This window comes from Cyprinodon tularosa, unplaced genomic scaffold (assembly GCF_016077235.1).
Source record: "Cyprinodon tularosa strain WSP-4 unplaced genomic scaffold, ASM1607723v1 ctg90, whole genome shotgun sequence".
Lineage (NCBI taxonomy): Eukaryota > Metazoa > Chordata > Actinopteri > Cyprinodontiformes > Cyprinodontidae > Cyprinodon > Cyprinodon tularosa.
The window spans coordinates 616,943-644,201 of record NW_024039674.1 but is presented as its reverse complement, the minus strand read 5'-3'; the positions used below and the strand labels follow the sequence as shown (position 1 = coordinate 644,201).

Genomic DNA, 27,259 nt, shown 5'->3' with positions numbered 1-27,259 from the left:
TCCTTGCCATCTTAATTGTCTGCTGTTATTTAAATCTTGCAGTACCCATCAAGTAGTGACCGAAGCAGACTCTGCGTAAGGTTTCATTTTTGTCATGAGATTCTCTTTGACAAATTTCATTCTATTTATTTTTGGCATGACATGATTTAATCCTGATTTCTCCATCAACCTTATTAATCAAGGTGATTATCCATCCATCCATCCATCCATCCATCCATCCATCCATCCATCCATCCATCCATCCATCCATCCATCCATCCATCCATCCATCCATCCATCCATCCATTTTCTCCTGCTTAGTCCTTGTCAGGCTCGCAGTGGGGGCGCTGCCTACCTCCAGCAGTCTATGGGTGAGAGGTGGGGTACAACCTGGAGAGGTCGCCTAGCAACACATAGACACACAAAGACTGCCCACACACACAGGACTATTTAGAGAAGCCAATTAACCTAACAGTCATGTTTTTGTACTGTGGGAGGAAGATGGAGTACCTGGAGAGAAGCCACACATGTGCAGGGAGAACATGCAAACTCCATTCAGAAAGACCCCAGGTCAAGAATCAGGCCAGAACCTTCTTGCTTCAAGGCAGCAGTGCAACCAACTGCTCCTGTGTGCAGCCCTCAAGGTGATTAATTGAAGAAAAACAACTTTGCAATAGCAGTTGCCCGTATTTTTGAAATTTTTTAGACTTTCACTGTATTATTGTTTTCTTAGAAGTGGTATTAATGAACAAGAATCCCTACCTCACTGTGCTGTCTGTTGCCCTGACACCCACCTGCTGGAAGTGTTAAGTAAGCTCTGCTCTTGTTCCTTAACACTTCTAGAAACAATCCTGGTCAACCTAAAGCTTACACTGATTCCCCGATGATTTAGGAAACTGTCCTTTCAGCAAATACATTTTGAACTTCAAGTTTCTGTCTATGACGTTGTTTAATAATTACCTTTATTAAAATGTAAATGATCAGTCTAAAGAAATTTCTCCTCAGATTTCATTCCATCTCTAATAAGCAGTGAGCAGATTGTAGCATCCAGACATTAAGGGGCCTTTAAGGGACCAGAGTAAAAGTCAGAGTCTGAAACCACCAATTTAGTGGTTTCTCCAGAATGCATCAGCTCTGCTTTCCAACCTCTCAGCCAACACAACCCGGCTTAATTATAATTTTGCTATTAGGTCTCACTGTAAAACAAGATTTCATAGTGTGCTTTTCAACATAAGATAATTCCATAAAACAATATTGTTTGTTTGTGCTCAGTTTATTCATGTGTTCTGTTCTTTATGTATTTTACAGTGGTTAATTACATTCCCTCCCATTAAGGACAGAAAAGAGATCAGCTGCCAGTAAAAGAAATTGACAAAAATAATAAGTAAAAACGCTAAGAAATGGAAATCAAGGGATTTTTTTTGAATATATATATATAAATACATACATACATACATACATACATACATACATACATGCATGCATGCATGCATGCATGCATGCATACATACATACATACATACATACATACATACATACACACATACATTCAACATACATACATACATACATACATACATACATGCATGCATGCATGCATGCATGCATGCATACATACATACATACATACATACATACATACATACATACATACATACATACATACATACATACATACATACATACATACATACATACATACATACATTCAACATACATACACACATATAATAAATACACAAAGTAAGCAAGCCTGATGGAGCTCCATCCTGAACTAAAATGGTATTCAGCAACACTTTAAGGCAATCAATGAAATCAGGTGTTTTGTGTAATGTTCATTCAGACTTCTGCACCTTTTTGGCATGTGTGTTGGTTCAGTGTTATTGAGCAAAGCACTTTAATTCGTCTAGGACAGTTTGAATGTTAGAATTATTTTTTTTAAACAAATATTCGAAAGCTGTCTAGATTAGCTAATCTGTGTTGATTAGTCTCTCTCACTAAGATTCTCCCTTTTCACCTTCTGCATCACTTGCTTCACATTTGTCAATGCCAGCCTTGGTAGTCATTCTCCACACCTTCCTCAGCACAATAAGCTGTGTGTTTCTCATCTGTGACTCTGCCACTGTTCCTTACCTTGTTTTTCTTAGCTTTCAATGTAATTTTGTATAATTTATTTTGCAATAAACATCCATTTTCACTTGACCTTCTTTTCTGCAATCGTTTCCTGCTCCACAGCTACAGAGCTTGTGCACCTGTTCACAAATATTTACCAGGTGGAGTGCTCTATGCACATTCAAAAGGCATCATGTAGGACTTCCAGCATCTGTATATTTCAATCATTTGTAAGTTTACTTTCAGGTTTGGATGGAATTGTAAATTAATCCTAAACTATTACTTATTGAGAATACCATAAATTCATTTAAAAAATAAATGAGCCTCTGCTAGGGCTTTTTCTTCATTCTCTTATTTTCCATTTTCATATTCCATTCCCTTGCAGCAATATTTTATTCCCTTTCATATTTAATTTCCTGCATACTATACCAGGAAGCAGAAATATCATGTAATTACACTGCTGACTGAAATACTCAAAATTTCCTAAGATATCACATCAACCTCTTTTTTTTCCATCCAATTCGCAGGTAAGCTTGCTCCGCGTGTGGCCATTACAAGTTCAAACTCTCTAAATAACTCAACATTAATGAGCTGCTGCTGTAAGACGCCTCCAAGCCGTTGAATTATCTGTTGGTCAGATCGCTTGTTTAGTAAAATCATGCAACAGAGAAGTAGCTCAGCAATCTCTCTAGTACAAATTTTTTTATTGGTCAGTATATGTGACCATTCCAGATGCCAATTTTGGGATTCAGACTGAAATAGTAAAAAATAAGATTCAGGGAGACTTTTTACATTGTTGTTAGGCTTTTGATGAATCTTCAAGACATGCTGGGTTGAACTTTACACAGCTGCATCTTTAACGGTTTAATCCTGAATGGGTATAAATGTTGTGACATTACTTAAATTTACTCCGATGAATTATTATCAAAGCTGTTGGTCCAAATATTACTAGTAGAGCTTTTTTTATTCTTTGTATACACTCTAAATTTCTTTCCTCCCACACACTCACATCTGAAATTCCCAGTTTAAACCATCCGCTTCATCTTTATGTTTAGAGTAACAGTGAGAGATGTAGTGTTCATTCCTAATGTCAGACTAAGGAATGAGGCATAGCCTTAGTTATTTGACTTCACGCACACATTTCTTTGAAGAAGTGTCCTGCTGCCTGACAAAAACAGAGGGTTCTAATAGAGCTAGTGATGACAGTTATTTAATAATTATGGGTTGCAGAGATGAAGAGGTGTCTGAAGAGTTTCGGATTTGTTAAATTACTGCTGTTACGTCCAGAGTCGAGCAGCAGAGATTTCAGGTGGGAGGTGAAGGCTTCATGGAGCAGGTGAACCCCCACAGAGACACGTCGCTGCGCCTGCCTGCCACCTGTTCTTTGTGCCTGTTCAAACACCTGCTGATTTCCCCCACGGACTCAGCTCCTATTCAGCCCTTCTTCCTGTTGCAACGCATCAGATGAAACACTTCAGAAGTTGACAGATTCACTCACTCAAGAGAGGCCGGAAGTTAAAACTAATGGGCGCTCAAAGGAAGTTCGACAGGTTTACTTAAAGCGCACTGTACCCTAAAAATGTGTCACAAGAGAAGCAAACACAAAAACGAAGGACATTTGAGTTTGCTTGTTTTTCCTTTTTGAAACCAAAAAAAAAATCAATTTATTACCATTCATTTTGTGTAAGGAAAAAGTAGTAATAGTATTTGAGGCTGGAATAATCTTATCAAGTTAACAAACACCTGTCAGATGTATAAAATCCTACAGTAGGATGGCCCCACCACCTGTTAGTGATTTTATTAGTCCCAGAAGCATCCACTGTGATTCACTAGAGGACTTTCCAGAAGGATCTGTATTACCTTAGAAAAACAGTTTTTAGTCACTGAACTTTTTCTGTGTGAGCCTCTAGGAAACTGAACAAAATTCCAATACTTCAATACATATACCTTATATTACTTACATTCAAACTAACCAATTAGTAACTAGACCTTTCAAAACTGAACTCCTTCTACTGCCATCTTGTGTTTCACTTATTAATGTGGGAATTCTGATATTTTCTGAAATTATAGTTATTTATTGGTTTAACAGTTGTGCAGGTATCAGTGTTGATCTTATTCTGAATCTTTATAATATGTTAATTTTCTTCATTAATAATAGGTTCGTTGTTGCTATTTTGCTTTTGCTAAACCATATACTACTGCCGTTTGCGGTGTATGTGGTGTTAATGATACATTTCACTTGTATGATATTGTTTTCTTACTACTGGGAGGAGTGGCAGCCTTGTGGTTAGGACATAGAGCTTGGAATCCTGAGGTTCTGAGTTCGAGCCCCACGCCCACAGCCTTCCAGTCTGGGTCTCTGAGCAAGCCGCTTAACCCACGATTGCTCCCTGGGCGCCCCACGATGACAGCCCACTGCTCCCCAAGGGTATGAGTTAAAAATGCAGAGGTAAAGTTCTCTAATGTGAGATCAATAAAGTTCAAATATATTGTTACTGCTATTGTTATTAGCATGTTGTTTCTGCTGTTTATAATAAATTATGCTTATTCTAGGATGCCACAGCACAGTTAAGCATGTTGCTGTTACAAATGTGCACTCTCCTGATAAAAAAGAAAAAAAATGAATGCATAAATAACTGTATGTGTTGCATCCATTAAAATTTATTTTTTTGCCCATTCCAGACAACTTTTCACGTGAAGATTTGGCACTCCATCTCCCTTACAAAAAAAACAACCCAGCAACAACACTTACAGTTTATGTTCTTTCCTTTAATTTGTTAACACTCTGGTGTCTACATTTACCTTATTTAAGATTTACTTATGGTAGAATAAGCAATATTTACATGTCGTAAATATATAATTATTCATACACAGCCCTCGCTTCTATTAGAAATATGTGTTTTATTCAAATACTTATGCTAAGTAAACAGATTCATTTAATCAAAGATAATTATTTATCCATTAATAGGGGTATTGTTCAGTAAATTTAATTGCTTTAGTTACTTTTTTATTCATTAACACATTATCTATTTTCCATGCAAAGAGAAATTTTTATCTCAGATTTCAATTTTAAATCAAACATGAAGAATTGTACGTAACTATGTGGAAGGTGTCATAAAAACAAATAAATTCCTAGTGGGAGGTGTCTGATTTTAAGAAATGTAATCAATAATTAACCAGTTTCATTTCAAGTACAGCTGCTAGATTAGGAGGCCCAACAAGAACAATATTTCACCTTGAATAGCTCTCTGGGGATTTGAATTTAAGAGCCTGTTAAGTGATCAATGTGAAAGCAGCCCGAAAGACCTGCGCCGATGATGTAATATGGGATGAGCTCCAGAATGAGATAGAGCGGAGCTCAAATGTTTCCTGATCTATATCTGGAAAAAAGTCAATGGAGCATCTGAACAAAGGGAGGCGATGAGAGACATTCAGTCCAGATCACAGGTTCCAAGTCCAGAAGGAGTACTTAATTACAGGAATGGAAAGCTAAAAGCATGACTTCCTATCGGTGAGGGCCAAATGGAGGAGCTAGTTCAAACTACTGTGCAAAGATCAGCCTCTTTGCTCGGAGCAAATGAAGCTGCAAACAACAGCTCTTGAGCAACAAATGTGAGTTTTTGCACAGACTGTTCCTTTAATAATTGACTGAAACCCAACACACCTTAAAGGCACTATCAGCAAATACAAGCTGTCCTCAGAAGAAAAGAAGTCCTACCTACATCAGATTAGTTCTGATTGAATAAATACAACCTGAATTCACTTTGTACCATTATTAGGTCATTTAAAATATTTACTTTAAGAATTACAATTACAGTGTGACCCTCCTTCAGACAGAATATTATTCTTAAAATAATTTATATTCTTTCCTATGTTTGGACTGCACTATTTTAATTTTACTATCTTTTATTCTTTAGCTCTTAGTTTGTATTATTTTTCTACTTTTTGTTAAAGAACACCCAAAAACTGCATAAGATGGTTGTTGTAAAATTGTCTAATGGAAAAGCACAAAATCCTATATTCCCAAATTGTATTAGAGGAAACCCCAGTTCTTAACATATTAATTTGATAAAACTCAAGTGAAAATTCAGCCTGAAAGACTTAATTTAGCCTCACCTCTCATTCAATCGTGCAATTATGAGGCGGCGCCAGGCTCCACCATGACCATCCGGTCATTTAAATAAAGGACCGTTTGTACATGCAACAACTTCTGCTGCATCAAGCTGCAACTCATCCGGCACCCCATCTCTTCCATCATCATCATTTTTATTTCGCTCCCTTCCTCTTTCTGCATCTATTCCACCACCAGTGTCAGGCCTATCAGGGAAAGATATACCTATACTTATTTATCAGCTTAATCAATATAAGGATTCTCTATACTTGCATCTTCCACCGATGTCTGAGTGCCAAAGGCTATATTTCTTATTTCAGTAAAACTCTCTAATTGTTGCCTCTCTTCAGTGTGCATCTTTCCACGTTGATATACATATATATCTTGAAACATGTATGAAAAAAATGTATTTTTGTTTTTTTCATAACAGTATTTTCAGTACAGCTAACTATAAAATAAAGCATAATTAAAAACAACTTCAAATTAAGGTCAGCAGATTCGTTAATTGTTAGGTTTCGTGATTTTACAGTGAATTTATTTCAACTGATATCAGTGTAACAAGACTTTTATTTAAAGGATAATTTTACATTTTAATAAATGAAGGAAAATGTTCTGCAAAAGAATCTGGAACTTTTGTTAACATTTAAAATGTGATATTGCTATTTGTTTTGAATTGTGAATGGGTACTAATTTGTGCTTTTTCAAAGTAAGAACAAAAATTTAACTAAGAAAAACAGCAGTAACATTAACAGATAAAGTAAGAATTTTTGTTGCAACATTGCATCCTGAAAACAAAGCTAAAATTGCCAGAACACGGTGTATTTAGAAATTGAGCAATATAGTTTAATATGCAAAAGAAAAAAAATCAAAAACATGCCGAATCCTGGTTGCAATGTGAGATTCTATAATCTACCATTGACTATTATTTGGTGCATTTATCAGATTGTATAAATTAGATATTTTCCTTTTTCTTTAGTCTTTTTCTTTTCTTATAACAAACAGCTGCCTCAGTAGAGCGACATCTTTTTACATTGAGATAACAATGAGTTTAAAACTTTGACGTGTGAAGTTTTCTGTCTGTAATATTTTTTTAAAACATCCCTCCAGAACCCAAATGACCAAGGTAGGCACACAATATTCCCGGGTGGATGTCAAGTTTAAAATGGTTCTTGCACATCTTTAACAGGGATGCCACTATGGGTGATACTAAAGATACTAAAAGTACAAAAAAAAAATTTTTATGTTATGAGCTTGGAAAAATTCCATGTGCGGAAGCAACAATAAAATTAGCTTAAAGAAAAATGGCCTAACTACTAAACTTATGAAGAACTTATGAAGCCACTTTGTGTATTTTACTTTTATTTTTTAATTGGTTGCTTAATATAGTTAAGTTTAAATGCTCTGTTTGCTGTCCCCTGTTGGTTAAATCATAGATGAATTCCTTTTTCACCTTTTTCAAGACAATAGTTTGCAATAAAGGAAACGTATGATGCTGGAGACTGTGCTGTTCTGCAAAATTGAATTTGTTGCAATCTTTTTTTCATAAAGTGAGAGTCAACTAAATTATTTCTAAATCAGAATATATCTTGTGGCTAACTTTATTCATTGAGACAAGTAAAATTGCACAGCACTTGCCTATTTGACACCATAGTGTTCTGCAGTTGTAACTCACAGAGTTTTGGTGTGAAATATTAAGACACTCAAGTTTGATGTTTGATCTCTGTTTTAATTTCAAAACCATAATATTAATATTTTAAAAATGCTTCTTCTGTCATGTTTTCTTGTCTATTCCCCAGTGCTGTATTTCCTACTTTCACCACTAGATGTCTCTGTACAACAGAATAACATTGAAACACATTTAGTGGCCAAAAATAAGACACCAAGGTAGATGTTTTATACCTTCTGGTATAATACAAAGAAAATAAAATGCATACAAAGAGACAAAAGTATGGAATTTTTGAAAAATCATTATTCTGATTTCAGGAATAAACTAAATAACCAGTAAATAACCTAAATAAACTAAATAACCAATCAGTAGTGGTGAAAATAAAGACACGATTTAGAACGTTTTTTGCAATAAAGTATTAGACAATTACACTTTCCAATAATATGTCATATATCTTGGTGTTTTTCTGCTTCTGCCATGAGGTCAGACATATACAGACTTATGTCTAATAACTGCATAAACTTCTTTAATTCCAGTACAAAAAGTATATGGACTCATCTTCTGTCAGCACTAGATGTACCCACTTTTATTTGGCCTTTTCTAATTAAACATTCAACATTATGTATTTAATGAGCATTAAAAATGACGTAGAGAGAAAAATCAACTCTATAGGGCATAATTAGAGCTACATACACCAGGTATTCCCAATGCATTTTTGAATGTGTCTAATTACCGGTTTCAGATTATGTTCCTAGATAAAAAGGATTTAACAAAAAAAAAAAAAAAGATAATATTAATAATCAAAAGCCTTTTTTGGTCAACAGAAGCTAAAGGCCTGAATTTCAAAATAAATTTTTAATCCATAAAACATAAGAAATGTTGTTACATCATAGTGACAATAGAGTTTATTTGAGTCCCTAGGTGAAATATTTTAACCAGAACATTTGCAAGAGTACTTTGCCTTAAGTATAAAGTTCCACATTTCTCCTCTTTAGCCAGATTTATCTAAGGAATAATAAAGAAGTTGATCAAGTCTCTAAATTTAATGAATTCCTATGAAGATTTTTTATGCATCATTGTATTCATAAATTGACTAAGATTGAAAAATCTCTAGATATTTGCAAAAAATGTTCTTTATGTCAAAAGCTGGCCGGAAATGTGGTGGCCAAGGGCTGAAAACATTGCTCAGAAACATAACTTCAGTGCAAATACAAAAAGTGCTGCAAAGACAACAATGAGACTTACAAGCATAACAAAGAGAGTAGCAAACTCAAAAGTTTGACTAACAAACAAAAATGGAACTGGAAAATTAACCTAGTAAACATAAAAACATGGAACTAACACACAAGACAGAGGAAAAAAGACAGAAGAAAATGGAATCACAGAATATCAAGTGCAGCAATTCTGCAAACACAAAACCCATATAGATAAATGATGCTAACAGACAAAATGCATGCAGAGAAAAAAATGCAGCAAGTTGCAAAAACAATCACATTTTAAAAAGCTGCTAACGTACTCCACAGTACCTCCATCAACACATATGGTATCAAATATGGTGTCAATTTCATGTCAAACCTGGTAATACCAATAAAAAACATCACATGATTTATTTTAATTCCAGGAGGACATGTGTTCGACTCCATGCTAACTAAACTGTTGACAGAATTTACATCTGTGGACCAGAGACATGACATAAATGGGGAGCCAGCCTAAGAGCCATTTGAAGAGAAGAAAGTAGGAGTACATTTTCAGTTGACTCTTTTTTTTTAAACGGTTATTTTTTCTGAACATCTGGTGTATGCCTTAAGGTTCTGGACCAAGTGGTCAAAAAGGTGTCGTTCTGTGCAAATAATGTAATGAAATGTAACAAATGTCATAATTCAAACAAAATGTTAAGGCAGACATGATATCTACTTTTAAGACTTGACTTAAAGCTTTAAAGCTTACAGTGTGGCTCAGGTTACCCTACCTCTATGATTATACTGCTTTAGGCTTTGACTGCAGGAGGACATATGGACCACTTTTCATCATTCAGCTTCATTCTATCTCTATTCTAAATTCCACAATATTTGTTAGTTCAACCCCCTAACTTTATGTTCTCTTGCTTTTTCTCGTCATGTTAGGTACATCTGGCCTGGTTTAGATTGGCTGAAAGACCACTGACTGCTTGAGGAAAATTTCAGCTTGGCTGCTGCAATCAACACCTCCAATTATAGACAATGGAGTTGGGCCTCTTTTTCAGTGTTTAGTCCCGTCTCTCTTCTAGACAGCATTAGAATCTTATTTTACTGTTACTTACTGCACGTAATCTTTATCATCCTTTTTGATATAGGCTAAGAGCTCATCTGATTAACTGTCTCTTTCCTAGAGAGAGTAAAGTATTTATTGATAGAGCTTCTATCTCTGTCTCTGTTTTCTCAAATCCCCAATTTGCTGAACCTGAACCTAGTTCTGCCGGAGGTTTCTGTTTAAAGGTAGTTTTTCCTGTCCACCGTCACCACATACACGTTTGATGTAAGGAATTGCTGTAGGGTTAATGGCAAAACACCTACTGTCAACAGAGTCTAAACCCCTGCAAAGTCAATGACTGCAGCAATCAGAAATTTTTAGTTTGTCTGTCTGTTCCTTTGTTTTCGTCCCTTTTTGTTTCTTTTTTCTTTTTTCTTTTTTTGGTAACTTTTTAAGGAAAACATCAGTCATTAGCCTGAGTGTCCAAAGGTGGAGGCGCAGGTTCACATCCCTGCTCTGTGTGCTACATATCCGTCGTATCAGTCCGCAACCGCTCCCTGTCGGACCTATTTTTTTCCAGCGGAAGAGTTTCTCCATCCACCTGTGCGCCGCGGTTTGTTCCAGGAGGAGCTGAGCGATCCTGACTCTTTAGTGAAAACTACACAGAACATCCAGGTAAGCCGCAAATCATACTCGGATTCAGATTTATTTCACGATAAACCATCTGGGCTAGACTCCAGAAACATCTGTTCAGACTGAGAGTGGTGCGTTTTAAGATGGGCGAGATTTTAGAAAAATAGACTTTGACATTTGCTGGAACAGCTGGTACAGTACGCGCTTAGAAAGTTATAGAATCAACTTTACTTTAAATCGAGACCTAAATGTAATATTTCTAACTTAGACACATTTTGATCAGTGTACTTAGAGTTTCATGTTTTTTTTCATTCGTTTAATTTAAAAAAGGACAATTGATTGTAAAGTTAAAGCTTTTAAGAATTTCGCTGGAAATTACGCACCGTTAATTGCGCTCTAAACACAAAAACAGTCAACAATTCTTTTTTGTTTTATGCTTTTAACACAGATTAAGCGGGTTTTTTTTTTTAGTTGAATGGCTTTTATTGTTTTTCAGGCGTTATAGCTTCAGTCAATTAATCAGTCACTGTATTTCTACTTGTATGATTATTTTAAACAAATCAAAAAGTTTATGGTTCTATTTCTGGTCTTCAATATACAATCGTGGGACATTTCTAAGCGAATTGTCTTTTCAATCTAGTTTTCCATACCAGGTCATGATAAAACAATCTGGTCTTTAGAAGATTTTATTGTCTGTGTCCAAAAACACAACTGATTCCACCCTGTCATTATTTATAAAAAAAAATATCAATCAAGTCTGTAGAAGAGGTGTGAAGGGCTGATAGAGTCAAGCTTATTTTTTCAGTGTTTAGTCCCGTTTCTCTTTTAGATATAGCACTTACTGTGGGTGCTCTTTATCATCCCCTTTGTTATTGGGGGGGGGGGGGGGGGGGGGGGGGGGTTCTTTGTTATTTCTCATTTGTCAGTAAATAAAGCCCTGCAGGTATATTAACAATAAAAACAGTGCTTGATTTTAGGTTTGTTACTGTGCATCTGCACAGGGGATAAACCAGGTAGCAGTGGGCTAAGATAGTTGGAGCCTCTCAGCAGAGTTGTAAAAAAAATAAAAAAGTCCAAGATCCGGTGTGGGATAAGACCGGTAACACTCAAATATTGCTTGGATACGGCTTGTTTATAGGTGTTCCCTGAAGCGGGAGCTAAAGCTGCAGAGGCATTCAGATGTCCATGTGGAGCTGATGGATGTGGTAGTAAAGGTCTTTATCAGTACTGATACTAGTGATAGCAATCCTAATCTTAGTCTCTATAGGCTAAATTCAGATAACATTAAACATAGATTAATTGACTGAAATATACAGAGTAGAGTCGGGAGGAAATTTTCTTTCACAGCTGCTAAAATCCAGAAGATTAGGCTAATCAAGGTCAGATTTAATTAAAGGTTAATCAACAGTGCACTTACCAGCCAAATAGCTTTTTAATGCATTTCAATTGCATTCATTCCAATGCGTCCCGGTTGGTGTTTAGTAGAAAGAGTTAAGTTCATTTTCCTTCATGATTGACAAGAACAGAAGACCTGCGAGGTTTTGGCAGTTGATAGACTGATTAAATATATTACAACAAATCTAATGCATTTTGGAGTGATTTAGACTAGTATTTTGAAGTCCACTTTCTGAGGGATGGGGAGCTACTATAACAATTTTAGCAATGGGGGATGTGCTCTACTTTCTCAGTTTTAGTGAGGACACAGGCAGCAGCAGTCTGGAACAACTCCAGCTTTCTGATCAACTTTATAGGCAGATCTACGAAGACACAGTTGCTGTATTCACTTCTACTAAAGATAAACACATGAACTAGTTTGTTAAGGTCCTGCTAAGAAATAAGTTCTTTAATCCTGGAGATGTTCTTTAAGTAATCAAAGGTCAGCTTTCATGCTGTCTGTATATGTTCATGTCTGAGTCCATCAATACACCCAGATTTTAAACGTGATTGTTGGTTTCTAGCCATATTACTGAAGCTGTGAGCTAAATTTCGAATGCTCTTCATTTGATCCAAAATGATATTACTTTAGGCTTCTTTTGATAGACAAAGTTGAACAAAATTTTGGCATATCCATGCATTGATTTTTTTCCTATATATTTACTAAAGCTGAAAAATTTAATTGGATTAATCAAATATTGAAATATTAATAAACTATTTCAGTAATCAATTAAAAATGTATTAAAAAAATATATAAATATTTTGTATTTAAGACTAAAAAAAAATTTGGCACGCATCAAAACATTTTAGTTTCAGCTGGTTTGATTCTGTATAAAATCTTCTTAAAGGAATCTTTGCTATCCGATTATTAATCGATTAATTGAAAATTAGAGAATTGATGTGTCATCTAAAAATCTGATAATTGAGTTGTTTAGTGTTTTAATATTTGGTATATAAGGTGAACAGAAGAGGTGAACTGACACAACCCTAGGGTGCGCCACTATTGATGTTAAGAAGTTTCTGTAACATCTCTATTTTTTGTCATCAGGGCATTTTTCCAGAAGTGTTATGATTTATTTTGTTGTACATTTAGATACCTAAACTGTGCTTCTGTACCCTCAAAAACATGCCATTCTTGATAGATGTTCAATTTGAAACTCTCTTTCTTCCAAGATTTGACTCAGCAAGGGTGTGAACAATTTTTTTCTATTTTAGCTTTCGTCTTTCCATTTAATGCGTCATGACTCTTTTATAAACCTGTGGTTCAGTTTGATCAATGTATCAAAACTGATTAGTTTTTACAGTTTTACAGTTATTTGATGATGAAAAAACTATTCAGATCATTGATATAACTTAAAAACTAATCAGTTGAAGGCTGGGGTTCATATGATTAGAATATAACCTGATACATGTTGGGTTAATCCGGTTCCATTTAAGATTAGATGTGTTTGTATTTTAGCTTGTTTCCTGTTTTCTCAGTAAACATTTCACTCCTTGAAGTAATCCTAGCATCTGAGATCTTCCGAAAGTTTTGCCTCCAATGAGTTTCTTTATCTAATCTTAGTGAATTTTATTACTATGATGCTGGACACAGCGAGCAGTATGTTAGATGTCTGGAAACTTTGTAGCTTTCTTTTGTGATGGCATGTGACTAAACCTTGGATTTTCTAGCCTTGAACATTCAGAAATGCCATAGAACATTGGGTGCTTTAGCTATTATAGGCAGGAAAATGTGATGAATAAAAACTCTTATTGTTGATGTTTGTAAACTCTAAAACCTGGTAGTATAAAATTGATTCTTACATTTGCTATTTTCAGCTTCTTTCATCAGAGTATCAGCTGATATCTTTGAAAATATATTCCAACCAAATTATGTTGCCCTATTGTTCTCTGACAGTGTACATTGACAGATGCATTTCCTAAAAAGGTTTTACTTTTATTGTTATATTGTTAGGAATAGCACAAACCATGAAAAAATTCAAAGTTAACTTCTTATAGATACATAGTAACACCCGGAAAACCAGAGTACCTGCTTTTTGGTTGAATCCTCTCTCTATTAGGTTATTAGAGAAAATATTTGTTGTCCTAGAGACATGGTTGATGCGAGTGAATGAAGGTCCATCCACCAACACATTATTGGTGTGGCTCTGAGACTGATCTTTGTTGTGTGTAATTGGAATGAGAACAAAGAGCAAAAGGCAGCAGGAGGACAAAAGATTTGACTATTGATTCACAAAGTAAAAAACATCTTTATGTGGTTTTATTTCTAAGGACATTACTATCTGATTTAATCATTTTTGTTTTCTATAGCCTGGAGATGGTATCAGTGGAATGAGTTACTGATTAACCTGATGAAGGGTTGGGAAAAATGCCACCCTTCCCCATGGTTTCTGTGGTTTCTAGATGCAGTTTGGAATATCAGGGGCGTTTCTCTATGATTACATATTTTCAAACCAAACATTCCAACATTGTACGTCAAGTGTGTTTTGACTCATATATGTGGGATATTTGCAGGACTGGGCGTAGACCACTGTGTTTTTTTTAGTTATCTCTGATGACGTATTTTGAACCTGATTTAATATCAGCTGATATCAGATCTTTCTCAGTTGCTCCTTCTCTCTCTGTCTGAACAGGTACTGTCCAGCATCGACACATTTTTGGCGCTATGGCTGCTAATATGACCCCTCCGGGCTGTGGCTCCGACCTGGACTCCCTCTATTACAACTTGTGCGACCGCAGTGCCGCCTGGGGGATCGTGTTAGAGGCCTTTGCGGCAGCTGGCATCGTCTTCTCTGTTGTGCTCTTCATCTCGCTTCTGGCCAGCGTGCCCTTCATAAAAAACCCAAACCATAAAAACTCTGTGGCTCTTGATGCCAGCTTCCTGTTCTGTACCACTGGGCTTTTCTGTCTGACCTTCGCCTTCATTGTGGGAAAGGACTTTTCCACCTGTGCCTCACGGAGATTTCTCTTTGGGGTGTTGTTTGGTGGCTGCTTCGCCTGTCTCCTGATGCAGTGCGTCAGGCTAAACATCCAGGCCAGGAGAAATGTCGGGCCCCGAACCTGGGTCCTCTGGCTGGGCGCGTTAGGGTTGTGGCTGGTGGAGGTTGTCATCAACACGGAGTGGTTGATTATCACAGTCGTTCGCCACCCGCTACTCCCCAACACCACTGTCGAACCCATCAGAGCCACAGCAACACCTTGTAACATTGCAAACCAGGACTTTGTCATGGCGCTGATCTACGTGATGGTTCTCATCCTGGCTACTTTCCTGGCAAGTCTGCCCATCATGGCAGGCAAATATGCAGAGTGGAAAAAGGAAGGTGCTCTGATTCTGGTGATAAGCCTGATCTCTATTTGTATTTGGGTGGCCTGGATCGTCATGTATGTGTACGGGAATGAGCGAACTGGAGGCCCGACATGGGACGACCCGACTCTGGCCATCGCTTTGGTGGCTAACGCCTGGGTGTTCATCATTCTCTACACCATCCCTCAGATCTGCTGTCTGAACAGTGATGAAGAGACAGAGGAAGACTACGGAGAGAACGGATACATGAACCGAGGAGTCGGTTACGAGACGATCCTGAAGGAGCACAGCTCTCAGAAAGTTTTCATGGAAAACAAGGCTTTCTCAATGGATGAGCCAGGCAAAGGTAAGTGCTCCTTAAATCAGTTCAGAAGTTGTTGTTTTTTTCTGAAATTTCTCTGCAGTTTATTTTGCATCTTGGAGACATGACCTATTGTTAATTTCTTCTCAACAATAGACCAATAAAAACCACATTAAAAGCTTACTAAGCTGAGCTAATTTCTTAAGACAAAAAAACAAAGAAATTGTAAAGGAACAGCATAAACAGTGGGACGGATTTGCGAGTTATCTAGCATTTGAAGCCGTTTTCTGTTTGTTATACAAATGTGCCTGTTAACCCCCCAAATAAATCTGCAAATCTCTGAAAAAGAGTAAGTGATGCATAAAATAAGGCAAACCAAATGCTACATACTGAAAAACAACCAAAAACCCCAAAACAAATGAGTTAAAGTCATGGTGTTTAGAACACTAATAGAATCTGCTCATGCAACTATAACTTTATCACATATTGATGTATGTTATTTGGATATTACGAGTTAGTCCAACACAGTGTTTAGTAAGTGTATAAAATAAAGGGAAAATTATACGTTGCTGAATTTTTTTTGCAAAAAATATGAAAAAAAAAATATCATAAAAAGTCATAAAGAATAACACTGGACAACAATATCTATCATGTTTTGATTTGTTTAAAATCTATTTTAGTCAAAGTCAAACACATCAATTTACGCAACACCTAACAAAGGGATATTTAAATAATGATTCAAGACTGGCTGAAGTACTTTTTCAAACAGGATGTTTGGGATTATGTAATAAGTGGATATTACTAAAGATACTAGCCCTGGAAACATACTAATTTACACTGTAATGAAAGGAGTGCTATGGTCTCCTCCAAAGTAAATACCGGCGTGACTGATGAATACAAGTGTTTCTGTTCTTGGACGCACTGATAGCTAAAGGGAGGGAAGATTCAGTCATGCATTTCATATGATGTGCCTGTTACATGCACTCTTCCTCCCTGGGAACGTCATTAAATTAACCATTAGAGCTTTCTGTCTGCATACTTATCAGATTCCAGGTAATGATTATGAGACTGCAGAAAGAAGTAAAAAGGCAAACAGATAAATTATCCTGAGAAGGTTTTTTTCCCTTCAGATTATGACCACACAGAATGTGATATGCTGCACTTTGCAGAAAGATGAGAACATACTCATCTGTGGTGTCAAATCAAAGTTTGATGCTTTATTTATTTATTTCTATATATATATATATATATATATATATATATATATATATATATATATATATAGATATTGGAACATATTCTTGTTATTTTAAAAATGTTTATACTTTTTCCCCACTGACATATCATTTAGATTAATTGGTTTCTCCCTCACAAAATCAACTCTTTTAAGTTCAAAATGACAAAAGTTGCACTGGATCTTATGTATGATATTAATCTTGAGATTTTAAAAGTTTTGAAAGATATCCAAATATATTAGTGCTAAACCAATTAATCGATTATTGAAATAATCATCAACAAATGTAGTAATCAATTAATCATTAACTGGAGTATAGAGAAAAAACATGCCTTAGCTGACACCGCAACCCACTTAGGGTATTCATTACATTAAAATGTGAAAAAATATATGAACATTTTGCTTTTAAGATAAGAAATATATTTTTCCTCCGTCAATATGAAGTTTCACCTGGTTTAATTTCATAAAAAGTTGTCTTTAAGGAACCTTTGGCTATCCGGTTATTAATCTAAAAAACAATCGACAGATTAATCGACTTGCAAAATAATTGTTAGTTGCAGCCTGTTGTGGATTTATATTATCTGCCAATCCAAGTTGGATGCCATATTTATGCTGTGAATAACTGTTATATTCAATTCCCAACCAGCTGGGAACTTATATTTCTGACACTTCAAGATGTTTATTGCCCTCCCCGGTAGCGGTGGTAAATATCTTATTTAATCAGATTATATTTTGGCTGTTATTTTTTATTTTTGACACACAGTCCTACTAACTGTGTGTTAGAACAATAAATGAAAGAGTGATTCGAGCACTAAGCATGGTCAAACTGTTAATTCTGCACATACATGGAATAAATTCACCACAACTTCTGTTCAAAATATGAGTTTATTAACAAAAATCATTCAGCTCCAAGTCAAACATATTTCAGTTTAAAACTGTTAACTAAGCCTAGTGAAACTCAACGAAACTTAAGTACTATGTACAAAGAGGAAGGGAAAACGTGGTTGAAAACCATATTACAGTTTAAGATAGAAAACCAAAGTTTATCTCGAAGAATTTGGGATATGATCAAATTAACTTTTAACTAATTTAGAGAAATTGGAATGTTTTCAGACCAATTCACAATGCAAATCCATTAGGTGAATAAAACATTATTTAGCCAAATAATGTTTTATTAAATTATTTGCTTAATCAAGAACCAAAAACCTTTAGTCAAATGATTCTTTACCCTTTTTGAAATAGCTAGCAGCGAATAGACATGAGGATTCAAAATAAATGAATCTTGGTCATACTCTGTAATCGAAATGTAAGAAGCATATGAGGAACACATGAACAGTAATGTTATATCAGTGTTTAAACCCTTACTGAAATAAAGCTTGTCCAAGCTTCAGCAACAGCTCAAAACATATTAGTGAAGCATAGCATGCAGTCCATCCTGTTAGCTTTGTCTTTACTCAACAGATAAAACATGCAATGATCAAAATCATCAAAACATATTGTTAGTTCTGTCCCTAATTGTGCCAGACCTGCAAACCTTTTGTCCATGTCCATTTGGAAGGCTTGAGTTTCATCCAGCAGCAGCTTAGCACAGCAACCAGGGGTTTGGGCTCACACCAGGCAGGCTTTCTCATCCATTCTGGCTCTATAAGTTCTGAAACTCAAGAGAAATGTGGTGCAAAAACTTTGGTTCTGAAAGGTCACCATGATGACTTATCCTTGATAATTCTGGAGATCTGGGTCTTTTTGGGCCTTGGTCTCCAATTTGGTGAAGACCCTACTGAAGTGGACCCTAGGCAGTTTCATGGGAAAAAGAGAGCATCCTGTGTGTTCTGTAGTTTTGGTTTGCACAGGCTTTACCGCTGTTTATCCACTAAAGCTGCGTTCTTTTCTCTGGTCTTCATGTCAAGATTAAACATGGCCACTGGTTCCCGATATCCAAAAGCCATTATCATGGTATATGGCACAACACTGCCCTAGAATATATACATAAAAAAATCTGTTACTGTTATTCCTTTGGCTTAGTGAAATAAATCACACCTACATATACGTAAATCCTCTGTAATTTTTTTCTGTCTTGATCAAACTTTAATATCAGTCATTAAAGGAAACATGTCTAATAATTTTAGCCTTAAAGTCAAGAGAATAGTAAAAAAGTAGAATAATCTTGAGCATCAATCTTGTATTTTATGTTATGTACTGATCATTCTAAACTAAAATGTACAAGATAATCTTTTTACAATAATGAAAAGAAAACTGCTATTCCACTGATAATACATGCTGTACTCGCTCCTACTGTATTAATGTTTTTCATTAGTCAATTCATCTCTACTTGGATATTTATGTTTATTTTTATGCTTACATTAGGAATAAGCATTACCAAATTTAGAAGTATTCTTTCAAGTAAACATGCATTGTGCAAAATATGATGCAACGGTGTCTCATTTACTTCACTTGAAATAATACTGAGAGTCTTCCAGTCAATGGCTGGAAGGGGAGTGGTCCATCCTTAAACTATTGAACTATAAAACGCTGCTTCGAGCATCCTCCTTCCTTATATTAAATTGATCTATTTTATATAAAACTTTTAATTGAAAATTATGTTTTTTATGAAATAGTCTCCTGTTCAAAATAAATGATGTATATATATATATATATATATATATATATATATATATATATATATATATATATATATATATATATATATATATATATATATATATATATATATATATATATATATATGATACTAACAACATAATAATGAATTAACTTTCAATTACTTTTTATTTAGGCTTTTGTCTACCATGTACTGAACAGCAAGTTTAGCAAGTATTAGAATTGGTAATGAAGGTTTTATCTGTGTTAGTTCGATCAGATGTAGGCACCTACCTGTTCATTAGTCTTCTTAATGCTCTTTATAGTTTAATGTGACCCAGAACTGTTTAATGTATGAAGTAATGGGATGTGAAAAAGTTACAATTTTGAGGAAAATCACAAATAGAAATAAAAAAGATTAATAGTGTTAGTGTAAAATTGTTGTTGTTTTTTTCTTTTTTATTAATCACAGGAAGCAAACCTGTGTCTCCATATGGTAATTATACTGGCCAGATGCGCGCTTCAGTCTACCAACCCACTGAACTGGCCCTCATCTCTAAATCAGCTGATAATGTGAGTATAAACCGTAACAGAGACTCATTTGAATGTGGTATCCAAGTTGCAGGTTCAAAGCACATTAACACACCAGCACACACTCTTTTTCCACTGTAGGCAAATATATATGGAAATCAGGGTCCATGGGCCATTATAGAGACATCATATTGTTAAAAGTTGACAGTATTTATAGGTCAGTACTAGGGGTGTAAATAATAATCGTTTTGTATCGATGCATCGATCCAAAAGCCGACGATCCGATGCATCGACACGTCCGCAAGATAATCGATTCATGTTTTTTTTTCCTCCGGTCTATTTTTATCCATTTGCTCCTGGGCGTAATTCTTCCTCCCGTGCTGCGGTGCCGCTAAACCTATTTTGCCCTCCTACCTCGCTTCCTGGTTATACTCTTACAGCAGTGTGTTGCAGCAAGCTTCACACAGACATTTTTAAATTATGCTCAGTATTGAAGCGTGGTCTGAGCTACACACTGTGGGTCTAGATACGGCCGAGGCGGCGAGGAAGTGGGGACGAGTTTAGTCCGACGACGAAGGGACATGAGGGCAAAAAGAGCAGAGATTCAGCTGGAAAAAGGGTCCCAGCGTTCTCGCGCACCTCGCTCTTCTAGTGGGTCAAACTTCACGAGTTGTTTTCCGCAATTGCGGTCATAAAAACAAAACAAGCCAGCCTCCTGTCCGCTGCACTGTTTGCGGTCAGCTACAATCTGGGAGAGGAGCAGCGGAGCGTCTCTCAAGGGGGCGGTGACGTCGACACTCTGAAGCCTTCTTCTTCTTCTTTTTTTTAATGGCGGTTGGCAAACAACTTATAGGTGCATTACCGCCACCTTCCAGAATGGAGTATGGACCAGACAAACTATTATATTCTCCCTAAAATACCCGTTCTTCTTAGAAAATTAAAAATACTACCAAAAACTACATCCCCAGATGACCTTTGAAACAATTCCCTTATATGTAGTTTATTTTATTCCAGTCTAACTCTAAGCAACATCTCTCTTTCCTGAGTATATTTATTACATTCTAAAAAAAATATGTTGGACAGTTTCTCTGGAGCCGAGGTATTGCATTGAACTCATTACACAGATATTGTGAAGTATTTTTGCAGTATTTTTTGATGCAACTTTTCTACTTCTGTTATTTGCTGTTGTTTCTAAAGAAAATGCATAATGATATTACAGCTTTCATTCATTTATTTCAAACTTGAAACTTTGTTTAGCCTGTAAGGTGTAAAAAAAATAATAATAATAAAAAAAAAATAACCGATTAATCGATTAATCGAATCGAATCGTGGTGTATTCTTGAGTATCGAAAATAATCGAATCGTTGGGTCAGGAAATCGATACTGAATCAAATCGCCATGATGGATGTGATTTACACCCCTAGTCAGTACCTGGTAGAGAGAAAGAGGTTTAGAAAACAAAAATAATATTTCTAATGGCATTATGAGTCAAGATTTAATTATGGACAATCACAAAAACAGAAGTTACTTTATATTTTTGAAAAGCTAAATGACTAAAACGCTGCTTTGAAAATGAGGCAGATTTTTAAAATAATGATGCCAAATTCATGTTTTTAATGCATTTATTGAGAAGCTTAAAATAAAGTGAAACTCAAAAACATGCCTTTATCCTTTACCAAAGAAAGCTTTATCTCCAGTAAAAACCTAAAGGTAATATCTTCAAAAGAGAAATGATGGTTTTATGTTCCCCTGAGATGATAATAAAACAATGGAAACTAATTCGGACCAAGAAAAAGGATGAAAGGTCAACTTTGACAGATTAAATTTAGACTTGAAGCAAATATTGAAATGCACATACAGATCCTCCCAACTAGAGTATTTTTGAATTAGGTCATTAGATTACACAGAGATGTCCTTGCCCTAATGCCTTGATTTTTTTTTTCTTGTGGTGTGACTTCATACAGCAGCAGCAGCAGCCATCCTTTGACATTGTCATTCCCAGAGCCTCCTTGGCCTCTGCAGCCAACAGCGGGAGCAGCACCCCCTCAACACACACAGAGCCTGGGAACAGTACACACCTACAATCAAGCGTAGGTCAAACCCTCTACTCCTCCACCAATGCTTCTCCTTTTATTCATAGCTCTTATTATCTCTTGCTGCCTTAAGGATACTTTCCTATTCTCTGCTCCTGATCATGTCAGATTCTCAGCTCCTGCTGTGTCCATGGCAACTTCTTCTGAGGTTTGACCATGAATCACTTCTTTGTTTAGATTTTTTTTTTTTTACCTAAAGCCGTCTCTTCTTTCAAGGCCTTGTGTCTCATACCTGCTCTATGAAGCAATCCATAGATATTTTCCTCTCTATGCCAAATACAAGGAATGTTGCTGATGAAAAGGGTTTTGTTTGCTCATAAACATTTTTTTTTATAAAGTATTAAAATCTTCATGCTGTGACTTCTTAAGGTATTAGTAGTGTTATGCTTTAACGTTGAAAATGTGCTTAATACAAATTTAGGCAGAAATAAGTCAAGAAATGTAACTTTAAGTCTATATTATAACGAATTTAAATGTTATAAAACATATTTTTTTGATATATAGTAAATATAACTTGTTACTCTCAAATTATCTAATATACATTTATATTTACATTAAATAACTTAAAGGGATCAGACAGATGTATTAAGGGTTTATTATCTTATAATACAGTTCTTTATAAAAATCTTAAACTTTCGTCTTCATAAAAAAAGGACTAATCTAATTAATTCTCTATACTCTCTGAGGGTGTAACCTCTTTTGTTGAGTATTTTTCTTGGCATTCTTCCTTAGTCCCTGCAGCATTAAGTATTTTTAGTTTCTAAATGTTCTTTAGCCTTCATCACCCTCAACCTGTAAATCATTTCACCACAAAAAGCATGTAAATCCAAGAAATTAAGCAATTGTTTTTCTTAGGATATAGTCCTTTTGTGATTAAAAGCCTCTTTTTCCAAACACTTTTGTCCACAAAGACAAAGAAAGGCTAACAGAAAAGTGTTAAAGGCCTTTTTTTCCCAATGGCTTTTATCTTTTTATTATTTCAATGCATAACATGGCTTTGTGTCACAAAAAAGGCTTTGAAGGAGGTAGCAGGAGGTTGAGAAAGATGCAGGATGACCAAAGAAACAAAGGCAAATAAAAGTGTTATCACCACTACTTCCCCTTTTAGAGAGTTTGCACTGTTGTTTTGTGATGTCATTATAGCGTATTAAACAAAAGCATTTGGTAGCCAAATGACATTACCTTTGCATATCAGTGTTATTACTCCTGTTCGGTTGGTATTCTAGTAAAATGTTGCAGTTAACTAACCATAAAGGGCATTTCATGAATAATTTTATACAGCTTGTATATGAGTAATGTATTAAAACTTATTTCAAATCATTAGAATCCTGATCCTCTTTTTGGCCAGTTAACTATCATAAGGCTAATTACTCTACTTAGATTACCCTCGGATATTTGAATTGTGTGTTTACTCCAGGGAGCCTAATCTTGTGGCTTGCATGTGTAAAAACATGAACAAACTTGACAGCATATGCAAAGCTGATCTATAACCTAGGTGCAAATTTGTCCCAGTTTGCAATTCAGATTTGTCTTTATTACGGTTACAATACGATAGGTTAACTGTGCAAAATATCATGTTAAACAAGGTTTAATGTCTTGGTATCTTCAAATTTGCACCATGGTTAGCTGATTTTTGTGAACTAGTCACTGTTATGCAAGGATGCCTAAATTAGATTCTTTAAGGTACATCCATCTATCTAGTTGAAGCAGACAAAGTTATGGCTAAAAAATGTTCATATCCCTGCAGTACAACATTTGATTAAAATGCATTTTTTAACCTGACTTAAAGAAGCATTATGGTGTTTTTCAATGATTCTCCTGTGGCCAAAAAACATAATTGCAGCACTCTCCTGCTCATGCTCAAGTTTTTTTTTATATTTTCACCTTACATGGAGTTGGTGTCTTGAGTTGAGGTGGTGCCATTCACATCTGAGTATCTCCAAAATCAATTTTGAGTATAACTCTTCGATTGTTTGCTAGGTCAGAGGTTCCCACCGAAACAGAACGCGACCTTCAAACCCGTAGTGCGTTTATGGGAAATAGGCTGTAGAGTGGTAGATGTATGGGCGCTGAACTACTGAGGCATCAGTCTGCTCACCAATTAGTAAAAAAAAAAGGCTATGTTAAAGATATTTTCATTGAAACTTCAAAAATGTCTCTGAAAATTGAAAATCTGTGAAGGGATCTAAGGTTTAGAGTGATGACCAATGGGCCTGCCAACCTTAAAAACTTAGAGGTCCTATACAAAGACTAATCAAAATGTACAGAGAGCTGGCCATATTTCCACAGTATAAATGTTTTGGGGCACAGTAAAAAAAAAAAAAAAGATCAAATATAGTTCATTTATTTCACATTGGATGTTCCTAATCTTGTGATTTTTTCCCCCATTAGTAACAGACAGATTGAGATCAGTTCTTTTGGTCATACTGCACAAAATACTGCACATTTTGAATTCTATCTGTTTCTCATAAATAAATATCCAAGGATGTTTCAACATTTCAAAATATCTGCAAAGCAGCAATTCTAATGTTGTGCTTTTCTTTTACAGGGTCCAGGTTTGCAGAGAGCGCCCCAGTGGTGATCACACCATGACTCTACAGCAGCTATATGTTTGGTTTATGTCTTTCCATTTGCACTGTCTGAATGTATATTTTCTGTTATTCATGGTTCCCTGAGAGGAACCACGTGGGCTCAGAACATAGAGGTGACTGTTAGATGCCCCCTGCAGATGGAGGTCAGATAAACCCTCTATTGACTGATTATCTGCATACTCAACCACTGGGTATCAGACAGCACAGAGCTTAATTCAGAAGACAAATCCCAGGGATGTAGCTGTGCTTCAGAAAAAAGACTTTCTGCAACAGATACCATATGCTGACACTGGACTTTCAGCTCCCAGCTGCACACATGCATGCACAAGGAAACTGTTGACAGTGCAAGAATTTTTGGGACACAATGTATTCACACTTCACTAAATCATTGAATAATTTTCCACAAGCCAATATTAAGAAACCAGTAGGAATTGCTTATCATCAAGGGGTTATGGACATCTAGTTTTTGATTGAAGCTGTAATTTCTTAAGCCATTAGCTATGTTCACAAAATAACTGTTATTATATGGAATAACTGTAAATATGGTGTGTTTGCATCTGTATCACCAGTTTCCACATGGAAATGTTGTATGGGTGTTTATATTTTACATCTATTTAAAATGCTGTTATATGTTGTTGAATCATTTGAAAAATGTCTACCAATCCAGCAGTCATGAAATGTCAGAATTGCTGTCTGTTATCTGGCTCTCTCTGTGGTCTGATGTTGCTATTAGCTAATTGTTCACTACAACTTTCTGTCACCAAATTTATGACACACCATTGTATTCTAATAATAATGCAAAATCAGTTTATCTTAAAGGTTCCTATTCAGAAAGTCTGCTTCAGGAACGAACTGCTGTAGCATCTGCATGTTGGAATGAAATAAATCAAGATAATTATTAAAAGAATCTTGAATTACTATAATTACATACAGGCATGTCAAAAAAAATTGCCACCAGTTTATCCATCTATCCATTTTCCGTCATGCTTTATCCCTGCTGGGGTCGTGAGGAATGCTGGTGCCTATCTCCTGTCTACAGGGGAGAGGCGGGGTACACCCTGGACAGGTCGCCAGTCCTGAGACACAGAGACAAACAGGAGAAACCATTCACACACACACAGAGAAGCCAATTAACCTAACACTCATGTTTTTGGAATGTGGGAGGAAGCCGGAGTACCCGGAGAGAACCCACACATGCACAGAGAGAACATGCGTACTCCATGCAGAAAGACCCCGGAAGCTTACTGCTGTAAGACAGTAGTGCTACCCACTGAGCAGCCCACCACCAGTTTAAATATACTGTATATACACTTTTCCAGGAACTTCAAACATATTGATCTCTAATCTTACTTATAATATATTCCTAAAAAGTGGTGTAAAAAAGTGCCTTTTTTTTACTCTTTCAGTTTTTCTTAAAGAGAAGCTTTTTTCCCCTTTCACATCCGCCTTAAAAGCTTAAGCTATACTATACTTTGTGAATGTACAGCCATATTCTAGCATGCTGTAGGTTCCTAGATGACATTCGGAGATGTCATTAAAAATTCATATTTTCTTTCTAGGTTAAATATTCTTAATTATCCCCAATTGTATCTGCAACCAAATGGGAGTACACTGAATTTTAACATCAATTATAGTACCCATCTATCTCTGATAATAGGCTCTGAGTTTATGGACACAGGTGAGAGAAAAATAATGGTTCTCCTGAAGTCAGTGGACATTTCTTTGCGCTTTGAGACATGTATGTTTAGACATGAAACCTTCAAACTGCTTTGATGATGAGACCTCGACATGTTGGCAGTTGTTCTGTCCTCCACTTGAAAACTATTTACATGAATGTGGCATTTTTTAAATTCATTTAGGATTCGTTCAAATATCTCAGCCCTATAAACTGCTTTTTGTGTCGAAGGTCTTAGACAGCTCCTTCTAATCTTACCACACTGCTCAATGTAGAATCTGTAGCACAAAAACAGATTGTGTGAGGTTTATATAAGGTAAACATCTTTGAAAATATAGAGTATTGATATGTACCTATAAGGATTATAGCAGGCATACAGGAATTCTGTTAAAAAAACTTCAATATAATTTACTGTATATATCATAAATCCATATTTTCTGATGCTTTTCTTTGTTTACAATTATGTATTGTCTCCTCTGTCCCTTGTTTTAGCAGCCTTAGCATGTTAGATATAGCCCCTGTTGAGTCTACTGGTCCTAGATTTATTAGGAAGGATCACCTCCCAAAAGAAGAGGAAACAGATGTCTGAGCTGATCTTCATCCTGGACACTTCTCACTTGATAACCATAGCCTCCTATTCATTTATAGTTCTTAAAGATAATTTGTGTTTCAACAAAGACCATGGCAGTAGATTGGAGACATGCAGCTCTTTGTTGACATTAGATGATTAAATAATTTTCGTCAGCTGGTGGACAAAGACCAACCTAC

The 27,259-nt window shown here is 35.8% G+C and overlaps 1 protein-coding gene across 3 annotated transcripts; it reads left to right on the top strand.

Moving 5' to 3' along the window:
* The first annotated feature begins 10,621 nt into the window (after positions 1-10,621).
* Positions 10,622-25,720, top strand: gprc5c (G protein-coupled receptor, class C, group 5, member C). 3 transcript variants are annotated; one of them, XM_038274220.1, is made up of 5 exons: positions 10,622-10,772; positions 14,798-15,814; positions 20,074-20,174; positions 22,100-22,222; positions 24,774-25,720. In XM_038274220.1, exons 2-5 carry the CDS (start codon positions 14,830-14,832, stop codon positions 24,804-24,806), a joined length of 1,242 nt encoding a protein of 413 aa, XP_038130148.1. In that variant the 5' UTR covers positions 10,622-10,772; positions 14,798-14,829; the 3' UTR covers positions 24,807-25,720. The 3 variants fall into 3 exon arrangements, with proteins under 3 accessions (XP_038130148.1, XP_038130147.1, XP_038130146.1); XM_038274219.1 differs by having other exon boundaries at positions 22,097-22,222; XM_038274218.1 differs by having other exon boundaries at positions 22,094-22,222.
* Positions 25,721-27,259: the final 1,539 nt, after the last annotated feature.